We start from the raw sequence: 18,724 nt of genomic DNA, 5'->3' as shown, positions 1-18,724 counted from the left end.
TGAAAAGCAGAAAATTGTTAAAAGCAAATTGTCCTAAATTTGCAAATTAAAATGCCTGAAGTATCTGATTATTTATACGAGAAATAGTACTTATCAAAATAGTTAAAACTAACACATTTTGCTTCCAAATAATCACATTCAGAAATAACCTGAACTAATCTGATGAGGAAGCAGCAAAAAGAAAAACGTTTACTCCACAAAGGTAACATTTTAAAAGAAAAACACAAAACAAATGTCAAATAATAAAGAATCTATTTTGAATTAGATAATTCAACAATGCACACTACGGTCTTACCACATTAAATGATTAAAAGTAAAGACAAAAAACGTGGTACTTACCAGGTTTCTAGACTCCTAACAAACTGACAAGCAGTTGCCTATTAAACCACATTAAAGTACCGTCAGGGGATTTAAATAATCAACCAGAAGTAAGAACTTGACTGCCCTTAGGGGAGGAGACTGGTAATGAAGTAACAGTACTTTGAGAAGGACAACACAGGGAGCCTGGCTTCGCTTTAATTACCTCCCTTCGGCTCAGCTAACAGCTACACTGCCTTCAGGGACAAGTCGCTATCCCGCTAACGGATCATCCTGCATCTCAGGCCACACCTGGCCTCTTTCCTGCTGCATCCAGGGTCTTCTGTAACCTCTGTGCTGCCGAAAGCGATTTCTCCTATAATTTTACTCCAACTCTCAACAAGTAGGTGTAGTTCTACCAGGCCCCTTTGCTCCCCTCACTGACCCACCTCGGCCTCCAAGGCACGTTCCTCCTTCCACTTGACTCAGAAGCCTGGACCACTCTCCTCTCTCTGGTTTCGTTCTCAATGGTATTTATCTATAACGAGGGCTGAAAACACCATCTTGGATGCTGCTGTTCCCCAAATTCTCATTTCTGTTTCTAGCATGTTCTGAAAATTAAAGTGTCAGCCACTTAGTCACGTCTGACTCTTTGAGACCCCATGGACTGTAGCCGGCCAGGCTCCTCTGTCCATGGAATTCTCCAGACAAGAATACTGGAGTGGGTTGCCATTTCCTCCTCCAGGGGATCTTCTGGACCCAGGGATTGTACCCAGGGCTCCTGCACTGCAGGCGGACTCTTGACCATGTGAGCCGCCAGGGCAGTCATGTTCTGAAAGCTCCAAGTTATTACAATTTTCTGCTTCCCTCTCAGCATCTCTGTCTGGTGACCCTAAACCTCTCCAGTTCACCACGTCTAACCTCTCTCCCTTCACAAGTCCCATCTCCCCACCCTTACACATGGATCCCAGTTGAGTCAGAAAATGGGTAGTCATTAGACCTGTTCTCTTCCCTCAGCGCTCTTCTCCGCTGCTTCAGGCCTCCCCCACCACTCCTCTGAGCCGAACCATCGGGACCTTCAGCCATTTGATCTCCAGCCTGTCCTGACCGTCCTGCTTCTCTGCGCCCCCATGGCCAGCACCGCATCCCAGCTCGCCTGGGTCTGCGCGTCCTCCTCAAGCCTTTCTCCACAATCAGATGGACTCCCAAAAGCTGTAAACCCGACCCAGCAAGACACTCCAACCCTTTCCTACACCTTCTGATAACGCCCGGGACACTGAAAATCAAACCTTTCCCACTGCCTCTCTTCATTTCATCTGGGCCGCCGATCTGCCCGAGCTCCCCTGGCTGCATGCATGGGCTCCTCCCGGGCGGGGACCTCCTGCCTCACAGCGACCCCCACCGCCCAATGGCTGGCGTCTTCCGGCTCTTCGGATACGGCCTCACCTCGTCCTCCTCGGAGAGGCCTTTCCCTAGCACTCCAATGAACCATGGTCTCCCTCACCACACCTGAAGCATCCTCATAATGAACACAACACGGGGTCTTGAATTATTTAGAGGTAGAGTTGGAGCGAGACACATCTAGAGTGAGTTCTCTCAATATATCCACTCAATATTCTTCTCTGAGGAGATCTGGCTAGTGTTGCACATTTTAAATTCCTTTTGGTAGATCATTTACTGCTATTACATCAGTTCTTAAAATATACCATAAAAGGTCATATTCTAAAATAATATTTATTCATCATAATTTAAAAGTTAGTTTGATGCTATAGCTGTATCTCATCTCATAAAGCATTCATACCACATCACATGGATGAAGGAAATGAAGGGCTTTACAGATGAAGACTGCTTACATGCCATTTTCAACTGCTATGAAAAACTTATACAAAAAGCATGGGTAATTACATTACAAACTTTAACAAGTATGTTATCAAAAAGCATTGGAAAGTAGAGCCCATACTCATAGATATTTTGACAAAGAAGAAATTACCTAATATATACCTGAGACCTTAAAACTAGAAACTGCCTGAATTATCAACTTCAGTTATAAATTATCCTTCAGATCTCAGTTGTGATCAAAATGCGTTTACACAGACCACTCAGAAAAGGTCAGCTTCCCCATCTACTGCAATGTGGTTTATCCCATTTTTACAACTGATTTTACCTGTATTTATCTATATAACCATAAGCTTGATGGCAGACACACTATTTTTGCTCACTGCTAAGTAGGCATTCTGTTCAGCACCTATTGAACATCTACTTTCTACATAGCCTTTTTGCACACATATATTCAAAACCCATCAGTAAACACCGTACTACAATACGAAACACTAACTCCATCAGTGGTAGCCAAGAATCTTAGATTTCTTCACCTATTAAAACTTACCAACATATCCCACACACTGTGACTCTTAACCTATCTACAAACTGAACTAGAAACAGGAGGGTTGAAAAAAGGTCAGGAGAATTCAAATTACAAAGAGAGCTAAATATGAATACAACGAACTTGATCTCAAATGCCACAGAAAGTTTAAAAATACTACTCTGCACAGACTGAATTAGGTTCCAACAATAATTACTGTTTGATGTTGGTATTCACCTTTCTGCTTTGAGGCCAATCTCTCAGGTAAATTTCTCAACTTAGTGAATTACACAGCTGTTCCTGTTTCAAGGAAGAGGCAAGTGGGAACAAAAAGGACTGGGGGAGGGTAGGCTACTATGAGCAACTTTCTATTAGAAATCAATCCTGCTGCTGGCTGTGAAGTGTGGTCAGCCTCACGGCTGGAGTCCACAGCCCTCGTGGACTCGATCAGCTCCAAGTGTGGTCAGAGAATGTTCGCGGAGATCCACACCTGAGTCAACCTCAAGTGCACCCTCTCCCAACATACGATGCAAACCAAGATTGCTGTTAACAGGTGAGCCTGATTTAGAGAAAGGGAGGGCAACCAGTAAGAGAAACTGAAGACGTAAGTGCTCATAATTTGTCTTTTTGGTACACACATTCACTCATGTACATTACAGCCATTACAGAAACAATTCCTTTTTATCACTTACAGAATTCTTTTAACATAAGTCATAGACAAAACTGAGTTCAACATCAAATAGAAAAAGCTTAGTCCTGAGAGTGATTTGATAAGATATACACTAACCCACTCCAGTGTTCTTGCCTGGAGAATCCCAGGGACGGGGGAGCCTGGTGGGCTGCCAGCTATGGAGTCGCACAGAGTCGGACACGACTGAAGCGACTTAGCAGCATCCTACATAAAGTAGAGAAATAGCTGTTGCCATTTTAGCCTTCAGTAATTTAAGAAAGCAAACTTGGCTGGCGCTAGCTGTCATTTTGGTAATGGCTTAAAAAATGTGCCAGGCACAAGCACACTGACAGGGATGCGTACTTCTAATCTGTACGTCTTGTAGCTTGACACCCCAAAGGGCGAGACACTTTGGGGGATGAAAACTAGTCTCTAAGTGGTTTAGAGCAGTGCTTCTTGGACTTAAGGCTACACGGGGTTCTTCTTAAAATTAACATTTCCACTCAAGCAAAGGTGAGGCCTGAAATTCAGAGTAACAAACTCAGAGGTGATACTGATATTGCTGGTCTGCAGGTCACACTTTAAGCAGCAGGGGTCTGGTCATTTCTCCTAGAAAACATGCCTAAGCCTGAGTAGAGCTGCTCCTCCTGCTGTCTGCTTTCCCACAGCACCTGTGGTCTCCTCTACCGGATCTCACACACACACACAGAATAATTAAATAGCAGTTTAGTTCTAAAATGTGTGCAGCCATTAGGCAGCTTTGAACTTGAAAACCTACTACCCTTTTGCATTTCCTGTGGCCAGTGTTTGACTCGGTCAGGCCTGCAGTTATTTTCGCTGGCACATTTCTTTAGAAATAGTTATGAGTCAATGTGTTGGGTTTCAGGACCACCTCTGCAGAACTACATTTAACACATAAATATCACATCTTTCTCAAGTCTCCATTTTCACATAATACCTGCATTATTCTGCAAATCCAGAAAACAGGGCAGACATGGTTTGCTATGTGTCAGGTGCTTTATATATATTATCATTAAATTCTAATAAGCAACTGATGTAGTTTTATGGATGAAGAAATCAAGAAAGTTCACAACCTAACTTGCTTGGTGTCCATGTACAGGAATCTAAGAATAAGGCTTTGAAGCCAAACAACTGTACTATGGAAATGTTTATGTGAATTTATAATAATCAATCTTTCCTAGTATCAATTAATTATACTACAAATATATATAAATGATACTAAATAGGGTTCTTAAAAGTCATTTTTATACAATGTGTAGTATTTAGAAGATATGTGAAAACAATCACTGCTGGCATCTACTCTACGTATTTTATTCCTCATGAAGAATGAAGAATATCTATCTACTTACTAATGAAACTTTTTAAATAGGTTCTAAGACAAAGTATCAGCATGAAGGTTTACCTCATAATCAAGAACAGACAATTATAACTACTAGGGTAATTTCTTTTAATGAATTACCATTATATATATCAGTGGTATTTTAAATTTTAGTTAAAAGTTGGATATGAAATAATTTATCAAGAATTGAATCTTTATTTGGATGATATGATTTACCGACCTGTCTTTTAATAGCAGAACCACCCCCGCCCCCTGAATGCCAACAGTGCTTCTTACTAAAAGGTCTACGTTTAAAAAGAAACCAGAAATTTAAGAAAGAGAAGAAAGGAAAGAAGGGAGGGAGGGCAGAGGGGAGGGGAGGAGAAAGGAGAGAGAGGGGAGGGATTGCTTACTTGTAATTAATTGTTAACAGAACTACAATCCTCTACAACTCACCACTGGAGGCCTGGTTTGCTCTCAAAGGAATACATTATGAAACTGATATATTAATTTGAAACACTTCATTTAAAATGCTACTGAAATACAGCAGTATATTATAAAATTCTAAGGTTCCTAATAAACTACTTAAATTGATGAACATAAGAAATTCAGTTCACAACATAAAGGCCAAGTGGTTATGATCTAATGAAGTACTATTTTTGAAAACCTCCTCTGCTGAAGAAATTTCACCTTCTCTAGAGACTCTCTCAGTAGATGTCAGTCTTCGAACCCGTGTAAATCCCTAAGCCTCCACTTATATGTCAGCAACAAAAAACATGGTGGAAAGGTAAAATGAAGAAAAAATTCTTATAAAGTTATCGAAGTACATTTAAAAGTACTTAAGTTTTCTTTAAACATTTAATATTTCAATCAAATGCGTCTAAAAACATATTTCACAGGAGATTTAATAGAAACTTTCAGTATTACCATGAAAGCAATTAGTATATGAGCACCTGAAGTAGATCACAGTCATGTGTTTTAAATATTTTCTCATAAAGTAATACAAAAAGAGAACCTTGTTCCACATCAGAACAGTGTATCAACAAGCCTTGAATCATCAAGTGAAGCCCGTTTCCTATACAACTAAAGCACGGCCGACAAGCTGCTTGAGATCAGCAGCAACTCGCGAGGCGGTGATGACAGTGGCAGCTAAATAGAAAGGAGAATACGACCAGAACTGAAACAGAACACAGCAGAACCAGTAACAAACATGGAGACATGGCTCATATAAATTGGGATGAACCAAGAGGAAAAAAATATATGTACCTGCTCTCTCACACACATGCCCATACCATTCTGGAACATAAGTCAACAGAAAAATAATCATAATGTTTTCTCAGTTGGAGCAGAAGACTCTAAGGAGAGTTATCAGTAAAACTTAATAGGAATATTTATGATGTAAAATCCTTGAAGGATGTAAATTTCTGAACCAAAATTAGAGATTCAAATTTTCATTGCGAAAGTCTTTTCAGAGCCAAAACTACACAATTAGTATATGCTATTCAAAAAAGGAAAGGAAAATAAAATAAAAACTAAGGAGGAAGAGAACTAGTTTGAAAAGAAAAACCCCGCTTGGTAGGAGAGAAAGTAAGTACCAAGCAGAATACTCAGAGAAAGGCATGTATAGAGTGCGCATTTACTGTGTGTCTCTGCCATAGAGAAATATGTAAATTCCATGTGGCAACTCCTTTGCCTCTGGTATAAACTGCTGCCTTTTGAAAATAAAATATATATGAATTTTAAATAGAAGAGACTAATTTTTACATTAAAGAAAATTTGATTTAACCTTTCTACTTTTCTTTAGCATTACGAAATTAGATGACCAGATATTATTATTCCTATAAAAAGTTAAATTTTAAATCACTAAAAGTAATCTAAATCATGAGACTTAAAACTCCAAACTACTACTGTGACTAAACACTTTGCACTGTTTAGTATCTTGCTATTTTCTAAAAATACTTCAGAAAGTAGGAAATTTTGTAGAACACGTAATTCTTAGCTACAGCATCTTCACTTTGGCTTGCAGTTTCACTCAAATCCCACTGAAAAATATCTGAAATGTACCCATAAAGGATAGAGCCCACAAAACTTTACAGAATAATCGTGGAACTCTCTTCACTTCCTGAACATCAACAGTATAATCCTAAATTTTTTGTGTATGAAACCATTGAAATTTTTCACAAAAAGTCAACAATAGGAAAACCAAACTGAGAAATCCTCCTGCATGAAAAACTCCCTTAGTAAATTTTGATGTTCAAGCAGTCAAAATATGTATAATGAACAGTACCAATAAACAAATACATCTGAGGGGAAAAATAAATGTTACACCATACCCAAAACTTGACTTTTTTAAAGCTCTATTGTTCCTACAGCATAGAACTAAAAAAATTTTTTAGTGGTTTCTAATAGGTTGCATTTAAATTCCGATAAGATCACTTCAAGCTCAATAAATTAGTCTTCATTAATAGTATTTTTTTTTAAGTGGCCAAAGCACATACGTCAACATTACGTCTCAGTTCCACCTAAAGACAGAAAAAAACTGCCCTCGAAACCAAAGCTACACATACACCATTCTACTTTATAGAACTGCGCCAGCATCTTTCGTGTCAGAATCATTAAAATCACCATACCTGTCTGGACCGAGGTCTCCCAGGAGAAAACTTCCTTTTGGTAATAGCTGGTTTGCCCATGCCAATTTTGGGGGTGACTGAGATGTACGTGGTTGGCAGGATGTTTGCAACAGAGGCGTTGGGAGTGGAAGGGTAACTGTGCAGCATGTCATGGGAAGGCAAGTCGGAAGAAAGTGCTGGAGAGGAAGACACGTGAGCCTTGCTTGTGTCCACTGCTGAGGAAGACGATGACTCAGTCTCAGACGATAGTTTTACAGATCTGCCCTCTTGGCATAAGCCATCTTTCACTTGACTCTCAACTGCAGGAGCCGCTCCCAAGTCCATAAATGCAGAAGGCTCAGGGTTTTCTCTCTGTTCCCTTTCTACAGCCAAGTGTTCTGTAGAACATAAAGAAGTGCTTTCCCCATCTGGGGACACTAAGGTTTCCAATGGGATAATGACAGACTCAATGGTGACTTCGGGAGGCCGAGACTCTTCCGGCGACACCACCACATTCGGCTCCTCCACCGACTTCACTTCCTCCTGCAGCACAACCAGCTGGGGAGGAAGGACGTCAGCGCGCTCAGTCACTTCCATGCTGTTCTCACTTGGACCTTCACAAGTATGCGTCACTTTTGGACACATCTCCACTGCTTCACCGTCAACTTCACGAGAAATCTGATTTTCTGATTCAGGATTCATTTTATCTTGGGATGATTCTACAAAATTTGGAATATCTATTATGTTAATGCACATATGAATTTTAAAATTCCTAACTATGAGTAGGTATAAAACATCAATGCCTTAAATGTCTGTAGCTCTATGGTTTAAAAGTAACAGGCTTGGATGGAAAAAAAGATGGGGTAGGGAGGGCTTCCATATTACTTTTGGTTAAAATCACGCCTTAAATCAGAAGGTATTCATCAAGAAAGGCAATTATTAAGTTTAATAAGTGTCAATACACACCAGGGTTTATGGATTAGAATAAGTCACAGATCAGACCAGAAAACCTACAAAAACACTGCCTTAATAGGATCCCCAGAGTTTAAGGTAATTTCTGGTAGGAATATTAAAACAGAATTAATTTCTAATATAACCATTATACATATATAATGTTTTAGTTTGAGCACTTACAAACAAAAGGATTTAAAATTTTGTAGGTAAAATTACCCTCATTTTATAGCTAGGAAAATGAGGCTCAGTGATATTACACAATATATCCAAGTTTGAAGAGAAAAGATTAGTCTAAAAAAGGATTTTGCAATAAGCAGACACAAGATCTAACAAAGCTTCTGTAGACCAAAATGAGTAATGACCACAGACAGAAAAGACTTATTTTGCTTAGCTATACTCGCTAACACAATCAACATTTTTTTGGGCTGCGGGGGGCAGGTATAATTCTTGTTCTTCCTCATCATCTATATTAACCCAATATACTTAAGAGTAAGGTCAGAGGTTCAACTGACATGAGCCCTAAGTGGCTCTATTAAGAGCGAGCACTGACGATAAACAGCACTTCTTTCAAAAGCCATCAAGGTTAATTTCTAAGGCACGTTAATAAGGCTACTAATTTCCTTATTTACCATTTACCATGTGACTGAAATTTTTAATGTTTGAAATTTTAGTGATGAAACCTCACTTCTCATTCCTGCTTTATTAAAAGGCTATAGCTGAAAAGAAAACAGCAAATAACGGATCTGATCATACTAAAATTTTTAAACACAAAAGTGCTTCAAAAATATTTAAAAAGTGATAAATTTTAAAACAGAAAATACACATAAATTAAGTAAACATTTATAGGTTTAAAACCAAAAGTCCCACCATCTGAATCTTAGTGCTATCTGGAATGCCTAAGTTACGTGCTACCAGGAGACCAAGTACCTCAAGTCTCACCAGTAAAGGGAGACACATGGAACATGAGCATGTTCTTTCTTCTTTGAGCTAGGCAGGAAGGATTAAGAGCGTAAACATGCTCTATTTCTGCTTTAGAAATTCACTACCAACTGTTTACAAGAAAAGGATCACTGAACCACAGATTTAACTACTATAATGTGAATACTCCAATAGTAATCGATTCTCTGGTACTGAACAATTCTCTAATTTGAAAAAATGAACTGAGGAGACAATGACTTAATCTGCAGTGACCATAAATGTGTAACGATATAAATCAGCTCGAACAACGTGAACGTGCTGCTCACCGGACACAAGAAGCCCACGCACGTCACAGCTTCCTGGAGGATCACTCCTCTGCTGCTCTCTGGGCCGGACGTGACCTGCTGTGAACAACACACTTGTGGGATCTCCAGAAAGGAGTCAAAATTTCTGTACTTCTCTAACGCTGCTTTCTCAACAATATTTTCAGTAAGATATTTATCCTACTGACAAATACTAATTTCAAATTTAAGCACAAAACATCTTGTTACTACTATTCATTTCAAGTAGGATATGAAGATGAAACAAGGAATCTGGTTTGCATAAGATTATTATAGTTTTGTCTTATTTTTCTTCACTTTCCATTTTTATGAAGTATAATTTTCAATGAGAATTTTTAAATATAAATTTAACCTCAAAAAAATCTCAAGAACTTTTTATGTATAAACTCAACCTATATAACATACAGTATCACATACAACCCCAAGGACTTTGAGGGGAGACCAAGATGAAATTTAGTAAGTGGTTTTTCCCCAACCTGGTCTCTCATTAATTCCAGATCCTCAGGTACAATAATAGCTATTACCAATACTGCAAAAACCATAAATGAAATATCCTTGAAATAACTAAAATAATCCTCAAGAGGACTGCTTAGACGATCTGAAACAATCTTTCATTATCTCAGCATGCAACATTTCACAATCAGCAACAGCTCTAGTTAGTAATAACTAAAGAAATTGCTTCTTAAAGAGAATCACTTGATCCCTAAACAAGGCATATATTTAAGTCTGCTGCTGCTGCTGCTGCTAAGTCACTTCAGTCGTGTTCGACTCTGTGTGATCCCATAGACGGCAGCCCACCAGGCTCCCCCATCCCTGGGATTCTCCAGGCAAGAACACTGGAGTGGCTTGCCATTTCCTTCTCCAATGCATGAAAGTGAAAAGTGAAAGTGAAGTCGCTCAGTCGTGTCCGACTCTTCACGACCCCATGGACTGCAGCCTCCCACACTCCTCCGTCCATTGGATGTCTAGGTTACAGCTAACTATAACATATACATGCCCTTTCCCTGATTAACTGTAATAAATTATAAAGATTTAATGAAGTTTATTTTACTTAAAAAGGCACCCCTCTAAATAATTTAATACATGAGGATGTCTTGGCAAAATTTTCTTTAGGTTACAAAAATTTCAGTATATGTTCACATATTCACTCTATACACACATTTTCTTCAGCGAACAGACTATATCCATCACCAAAAACATCCTTACCATCTGGAACAATTCCAGGTGCGGGCTCCTGACCAGCAACATCTTTATTAATTGCTTGCTCCAGAAATATCATGTGGTCTTCAGGGCCTTCAACTTCCATTTCATTGTTATAATCTTAACAAAAAATTATTCATCCTTTACCTTAGAATGAGCTTTTCTGTTTTTGCTAAGTCAACAATCATTCCCTTGTTCTAATGGGAGTAAATTATCACTAAAAATACCATAAATTCTTCAGATTTTTCTACTTTGGACCAAACACATAATCTTATTTTTTCTAATATGGAAAATATAATGAATTAAAAAGGTTAACTCGCATTTTACTATTTTAAAAGGACATCACACAACTGTATACTGATGGAAAACTAGAAAGAAAATGTTAGTAACCAAGATATGTCTACCTAAACCCCTTGCAGATAATGAATTAGAACTATAGACGCTGCCACTCATGATGATGAAAATGAAAACCAATCTGATTAGCAGGTCTGTTCCCTTTACAATCTAAGAATCTTGTTATTACATTTATAATCAATGGTATGCTAATAAAACCACATGAAATTTGTTTGGAGTAAAATACAACTAGAGTATGAAGTGCAAATTAGGTCATACAGCAAAACAATAAGGAACTTCCACTTAATGGCCCAAAAAACAGGAGAGTACACTAGTCTTGGAATTAAAATATAAGGTGAATAGTTGTGAAAAAAAAAAAAGCTAGATTAGATGTTAGCCATGAGATTCAGAGATGACCAAGAACACTTGTATGGACACTGGAGTCCCTCACTGTTCCTGAAGCGGCCCACTGGTGGCTGCCTGGCACGTCATCACAAAGAACAATCGTCCCACAGGTACCTGCAGGAAGCTCAGCCATCTCCACCTCTTCACCTGGCTGCAAGGGGCCCATCTCAGCCGCCAAGTGTTTGCAATATGTACAGATGTACTCTTCTCGGAGCTGAAGGTCAGGTTCATGATCTGCTGGTTTGTCACATTCTAAGTGAACCCATCTGTGATGATAAATATATTTAAATAAAATGCTCTAATTTAAAGTTTAATTAATATCTAAGGAAAAGAGATAATGACTGAAAAACTAGATACAGAAAGGGCTAAGGTGACAGAAGAGAGTTAGAGGAGTCAGCAATTGAAGGTTCTAGAAAAGGAGCTGTCATTTTTGGATGTCACCAAAAGTGTTGACTTTAAAAAAAAAAAAACACACATTTTCAAACTATTTTCTCTTTCTTTTTTCCCTCCCAATGCTTGCTTCTGGTCTTATTTTTTTGCCCACTTACATCATCATGTCTTTCAGACTCATAAAAAACATGTTTAATTCCATCTATAACAGCAATCAGTACTAAAAGGATTACTGGAATGACAAAAGCTTGGATTTCAAAATATACGGCAAAGCAGATGACTACGTGAACAGAAGCACACACAAATACTTCAGTACAGTAACTATCTTCTTACCTTTTGCACATATTACAATGAAGCATGTCTTTCTGCAATTCTGGATGGTAGCACTTCCCACAGAAAGGACACAAGTTCTCCTGCTGTTGGTAACAACTGTCACACACCAGGCAATTGTGGTGCCACTGAGAACTAGAGCGTGTGCCACACTCTACACAGATTCTGCAATTCTAAACACCAGGAAAAATGAAAACAGAAACAGTTTGTTCTGCATGTGAACTGCAGTTCTGGTGTACATCTTTTTAAAAAAACCAATGACACATTTGTAGATCATATATTAAACTTTAATTTTTATGACACTAAATTTAGGGTGTATGTTTTTGAAAAAGCTGCTTGTTTTGAATATCTGATATCATTCAATTTACACTAAAACCTCCTGGAAAGTGTAAGTAGGGGATAGAGACATCCAAGAAAACATAAATGGGGGAGGAAGAAAACCAAAAACATGGCAATCCAAACTTCAAAAAAAGAAACACGATCCAGAATCAGGAAGCAGCTTGTGTTGAGTAAGTTTTGCTAAACTCCCTACTGTGAAAGCAAAATGGCCCTGCTAGGGCATTCCGTTTGTTTATGTGTAGCTCAGAAACTAAAACGAAGAATACGTGCTAAGGAAACAACGATGATCCACTCCAAATGATTAGGTGTCTGAAATTATGAAAATAATCACTCAACACGAAAATCCAATATGACTGCTTGTATTTTCAGAACAGAGAGTGGCACCATCCTTAGCAAAGAACTACTGATGGCCGGCCTGGCAGAGGCCTGGGACACCTCCTCTGGGCCCGTGAGCAAGGTGGCCTTAACACCCAGGGCACAAGGCTCATAAACTGTGGGATGCTCATTACTCAACCCCAACTTTGCAATCTAAATCACCACTAAAAAGGAACTTTCTTTTTGAGCTGCCATTTTGATATAAAAGAGATGTTCACTAAAAAAGAGAAATGAGCATGAACCACAGATCTGCTAAAGTCTGTATACAGATTATAAAGTGGATGTGCTCATACATATTGATGCCAAAACCCTAAAATGTTAGAAAACAAACTCCAATAGCAAATTAAGAAAATAATAAAACCATGCCAAATGGAGTTTATTAAAAAAAAAAAAAATGCAAGGATGGTTAAATTTTAGAAAAAAACATGATAATAAAATTTAACATATTATTAGGTCTGAGAAGATAAACTATTTCACTAGATGTTGAAAAGGCCTTTGCAAAAAAATTAAAATCCACCCCTAATTAAAAAAAAAACTTTGCAGACAATAAAAAAGCGTGGGTATTTCCTTAATGTGAGATACACACAAATTTCAACTCAAAAGCCAGCATTTTGTTTCTAACTGGGGAATCCTAGAGACATTCCCACTAAGGGCAGAAAGGAAGCAAGGATGCCTACTATCTCCACTGTTTAACATGGTTCTGAATCAATGTAAACACCGAAACAAATGAAAACAGAGGCAAGAAAAGGAAGAGAAGAACTAACAGTACTTGTAGATGACAGCACACTCGGAAATCCTAGAGAATCTATTTTAAATGTAATAAAAGAATTTAAATAGCAAGATATAAAATTAGCAATAAAATTCAATAGAATTTACATGCACAAACAATAACTAGTTAAAAGACATAATGAATGGGAGAGTCCAATTTATACCATCAACAAAATAGAGAAAATGTTTAAGAAGAAACTTAAGAGAACTCTCAGATGGTTCAAACTGGATTCAGAAAAGGCAGAGGAACCAGCGATTAAATTGCCAACGTCTGTTTGATCACTGAAAAAGCTGGAGAATTCCAGGAAAACATTCACTTTATTGACTACGCTAAAGCCTTTGACTGTGTGGATCACAACAAACTGTGGAAAATTCTTCAAGAGATGAGAATACCAGACCACCTTACCTGCTTCCTGAGAAACCTGCATATGGGTCAAGAAGCAACAGTTAGAACTGGTCATAGAACAACAGACTGGTTCCAAATTGGGAAAGGAGTACGTCGAGGCTGTATATTGTCACCCTGCTTATTTAACTTATATGCAGAGTACATCAGGCTGGATGAAGCACAAGCTGGAATCAAGCCGGGAGAAGTATCAATAACCTCAGATATGCAGATGATACCACCCTCCTGACAGAAAGCTTTCTGTCTTGATGAAGGAGAAAGAGGAGTGAAAAAGCTGGCTTAAAATTCAACATTCAAAAAGGAAGATGGTGGCATCTGGTTGCATTACTTCATGGCAAATAGATGGGGAAACAATGGAAACAGTGAGAGACTTTATTTTCTTGGGCTCCAAGATCACTGCAGATGGTGACTGCAGCCATGAAATTAAAAGACGCTTGCTCCTTGGAAGAAAAGTTATGACCAACCTAGACAGCATATTAAAATGCAGAGACATTACTTTGCCAACAAAGGTCTGTCTAGTCAAGGCTATGGTTTTTCCAGTAGTCATGTATGGATGTGAGAGTAGGACCTAAATCCTAAAGGAAATAAATTCTGAATATTCACTGGAAGGACTGATGCTGAAGCTCCAATACTCTGGCTACCTGATGCGAAGAGAGAACTCACTGGAAAGGACCCTGATGCTGGGAAAGACTGAGGGCAGGAGGAGAAGGGGATGACAGAGGATGAGATGGTTGGCCGGCATCACCGACTCAATGGCCATGAGTTTGAGCAAGTTAGAGGAGATGGTGACGGACAGGGAAGCGTGGCGTGATGCAGTCCATGGGGTCACAAAGAGTAAGAGACGACTGAGCAACTGAACAACAACAAAGAAATGTCTAAAACCTATACAAGGAAAATTAGAAAGCATTCCTAAAAGACTTTAAACCAGGATTGAACAAATATAAAGACATAAGACATACCGTGTTCTTAGGATGTCCTAACATCAAGATGTCACTATCAACATTACATTTAAAGTAACCCTGATAAAAATTTCAGTAAGATTTTTCATGGAGCCTAGAGTTCACATGCTTCCCAGGTGGCTCAGGGGTAAAGAATCTGCCTGCCAAAGCAGGAGATGTGGGTTCCATCCTTGGGTCTGGAAGATCCTCCGGAGGAGGAAATGGCAACCCACTCCCAGTATTCTTGCCCAGAAAAATCCCATGGACAGAGAAGCCTGGCAGGATACTACGAAAACTGGATTAGAGTCATACATAAAAAAATAATGCAGAAACTAGAAAAACATATGAACTCTCATATAACCTCAGTATAGGCAAAGGCTTTCTAATTTTAACTAAAAACTTCAGAAGCAACAGAAGACTGATAAATCTGACTACATAAAAATAAACTTTTACATGGCAAAAAAAAAAAAACAACAAAAAAACACCCCACAGGCAAAGTCAAAAGGCAAATAAACTGGAAGAAAATACTTGCATCATATAACACAGATAAGGGCCTTATATCCTGATCATATAAGGAACTCTTAATTGGGGTGGGGTAGGGGTCAAAATCTTCAAGAGTAACACACAAAACACAAGAAAAGACTACTCATAAAAAGGGGTGAAAATGACCCTTAAGCATAAAAAAACATGGCCAACTTCACTAGAGAGAAATGAAAATTAAACTACATTGAGGGAACATTTTTCACTCATAAGACAGGCAAAAAATCAAAAGCCAAATAGGACACCCTATTGGCAAGAATGTAGAAAAGTTCTCTCATGCGTGAGTGGCGGCAGCAGGAACTGACGCAAGTCCCGTGAAAGGGAATTTGACAATACCAAACAAAATTACATGTGCATTTATCCCCCCACCCCAGCCAACAAACCCACTTCTAGGAATTTATTCTAGAGATTTGCTCCCATATGCACAAAGTTACTGACTACAGAATCATTCTAATGTAAAATACTACGAACGACCTAAATACTGAAGCATAGGTCACAGGTTGGAAAACTGTTTCAAATATAAGGGAAAAAAAAGGAATGAGGAAGATTTCTATAAACTGAAATGAATTCCAGATAATAAGTAAAAAAAGTAACATGCCAAAGAGCACATATAACAATATGCTACCCTCAGTGTAGAAAAGGGAAACATGTTTGCTTATCGTTAAAAAAATACACACAGGAAGGATAAACCAAAAGTTTTTGAAACAATGTTAATATCCTATGTACTTTTAAAAACTAAATAAGCCAAGAATGAGAAATTAAAAACACTTCAGGAATAACAGGCAAAGCACAAGGATTCTCACTATGCGAGATACAAGAATGGATACGTAAGCATGAGGGGAGGCAAAGAACTCGGCGGGAGGGGTCAGAGTTGGGGTACTGGTTTAAATTCATCATTTATAAATAATGTCCATATGTGAGTACACACATACTTACGTGTGTACTTGTACACATGCACATGTGTAAGTGTGTGTGCAGGCATGTAGTTCCTGCCTCACTTGATGAGAGGACAAAGAAGCAAACACCCACAGAGCAGTGAGCAAAGCCAGGAGCCCATGTCCACTAAATGAACACAGCCTATTTACAGAAAGGAGGACTACCGAGTCCAGGGCAGGGAAGGTATAAGATGACTTTGGAATATCTTGCTATGCCCAAATACAATGAAGTGCTCAAATAAATGGGAGGACATCAAACAAAAACACAGGAGCCAGCTTGAAAAGACCACCAAAGGCAAAGATGGAACAATCTGAGCACAAAACAAATCAGGTACAGTAATAAATTATTGACAAGAACAAGAATCCATGAGTCAGTACTGACAAAATATAAATCATTTTAACATGTGAAAGAAGGGCGGATTCTGGATTACAACAGAATGCAGAGGTTGACAGGTAAACGTTTACTTAGAAAAGCATATTTTACAAAAACCAGGTTAAAACACTGCATCAGGCATTGGTTCCTATCATCTTGGAGAAAATTTTGAGGAGCAATAAGATATTTGCAAGGTCAAGTGTCTCCTCACATAACACTTTTTTAGATACAAGAGGGAAAAACAAGTGGAGAAACCTGGGCAGATGCTCACAACTCACATCGCCTGTGAGGGAGAAGGAAGCTCCAGGTGCATCCAGGGGAGGGCCTGCCAAGGGCACAGACTTGCTCAATCTTCTGGCCAAGAATGAGGAACCATATAATCGTGAGGATGTGTCAGACAAAGACAAAAGGAGCAAAGTTCCATTTGTGATTAAAACAAACAAACAAATAATCCAGGTATGTGAGGAAAAACTCTTACTATTCAACACTGTCAATATCAAACAGACAAAGGAGGGTTTAAGAAACTTTGCAGATTAAAGGAGTCTAAAGAAGCACTACAACTAAATGGAACACCTGACCCTAGACTAGATCCTGGAACCTACAGGGAAGAGGCACATGCTGTAAGGACATTAAATTGAGTGACAAGTTGAAATACGAAGGGTAGACTAGATGGATATAAATGTGCAGAGTGATAATAGTGCAATGATTATGTAAGAATATCCTCATTATTAAGAAATACACATTTACATACTTAAGGGTAAAGGGAACATGGTGTAACTCACCCTTCAAATGGTTCAGGGGAAAAAAAAAATAATACACAGGGTGGAGTGGGCAGGGAGGAGGTAGAAAGGAGAAAGGGCATGATGACCTTACTGAAATCCCAACAACTAAAGAATCCAGGTAAACAGCATATGGGCATTATTTTTATTTTTCTTGCTTTTAAAGTTTGAAATTACTCCCAAATAAAGCCTTTTAAAATGCATCATATACCAGCACACTGGCGTTCTCAAGAGAGAAACAGAGAAAAGAAAGCTGTGGGACAATGACTGGTATACAAGATCCTGAAAGGAGCATCTCTACCTCAGTTCAAACAGCCACACTAGACTGACACCTCCAGGAAAGCACACCTAGCTGCCCCTGTACCTCCAGCCTCCACCACAGTGTCTGAATTTGACTCAAACTATAAACTATAAACATATAAAAGACTATAAACATATGAAAGAATTCAACAGTGGAAGAAGAGTATCACTCTTCAAACTGCTCAGAGGGTAAGTACTCGTATGAAAAACTCCAGGATAACTGAGCACTTATGTCAAGCAATATGCTGAGCACGTTACAATCATTTCACTAAATCCAACACCCCTGTGAGGGAAGGACTTTAGCTACAAAATGAAACTTGGCTTACAGAAGTCAAATAAATTGCCAAAGATCTTGTATTTACTAAGTGAAAAACCTGAGATTTGACTCCACTGCCTAATCTTTTTAATCACTTTATAATACCTCCATAGAACAGAAGAAAACACACTGCACTATCTACTCATATTCTCAGCAGTATTATAAATTCTGCCACGTGAAAAATAGCAGCAATTACTGAAAACAAATCAGTAAGAGGGCAGCACAAAAGGAAGCCAGAGAACAACCTCCAGAAATAAACTCCGAATTCTGGACACATTTTCCAAGATAATGAAAACCACAACAAAGAAAATAATGATTTAAAACAGGAAACAAAATTACCTAGATGCTACTAAAGATTATTAAAGAGAAAGTAAAGAAGGTAAATGTGTTTTAAAAAAAGAAAGAAGGTGAATTTAATCAACACTTCTCTAGATCTCTCCATTGGACCTAAAAGGAGAATGACAAGGGTCAACACGGAAAGAAAAAGTTTCCAGAGTAAAAAGAAAAAAG

The 18,724-nt window shown here is 38.5% G+C and overlaps 1 protein-coding gene and 2 long non-coding RNA genes across 52 annotated transcripts in view; 1 reads left to right on the top strand and 2 right to left on the bottom strand.

Annotated features, from left to right (window-relative positions):
• KMT2C (lysine methyltransferase 2C) overlaps positions 1–18,724 on the bottom strand; it is a 261,212-nt gene that overhangs the window by 87,639 nt on the left and 154,849 nt on the right. For 30 of the 50 annotated variants that reach the window (XR_015161892.1, XM_086394748.1, XM_086394749.1 and 27 more), the window contains 5 exons: positions 12,152–12,321; positions 11,543–11,694; positions 10,697–10,810; positions 9,476–9,553; positions 7,299–7,996 (listed from right to left, as the gene is read on the bottom strand). Coding sequence is in view for 49 of the 50 variants with exons in the window: in XM_086394748.1 (XP_086250874.1) it covers positions 7,299–7,996; positions 9,476–9,553; positions 10,697–10,810; positions 11,543–11,694; positions 12,152–12,321 (1,212 nt within the window). In the remaining variant the exon portion in view is untranslated. The remainder of the gene's footprint in view (positions 1–7,298; positions 7,997–9,475; positions 9,554–10,696; positions 10,811–11,542; positions 11,695–12,151; positions 12,322–18,724) is intronic. The other 20 variants (XM_086394754.1, XM_086394755.1, XM_086394769.1 and 17 more) reach the window with 3 other exon arrangements.
• On the top strand, positions 439–1,632 carry LOC147373416 (uncharacterized). Its single transcript, XR_015161895.1, has 2 exons — positions 439–700; positions 1,315–1,632. It is a non-coding gene; the product is annotated as an uncharacterized LOC147373416 (long non-coding RNA).
• LOC147373417 (uncharacterized) lies at positions 814–1,431 on the bottom strand. Its single transcript, XR_015161896.1, has 2 exons — positions 1,298–1,431; positions 814–908 (listed from the first exon to the last, which is right to left on the bottom strand). It is a non-coding gene; the product is annotated as an uncharacterized LOC147373417 (long non-coding RNA).

This window comes from Bos grunniens, chromosome 4 (assembly GCF_055505025.1).
Source record: "Bos grunniens cultivar Pamir isolate PY7600 chromosome 4, Bosgru_T2T1.0, whole genome shotgun sequence".
Classification (NCBI taxonomy): Eukaryota; Metazoa; Chordata; class Mammalia; order Artiodactyla; family Bovidae; genus Bos; species Bos grunniens.
The sequence above is the reverse complement of the archived record's forward strand: the minus strand, read 5'-3'. Positions and strand labels throughout refer to the sequence as shown.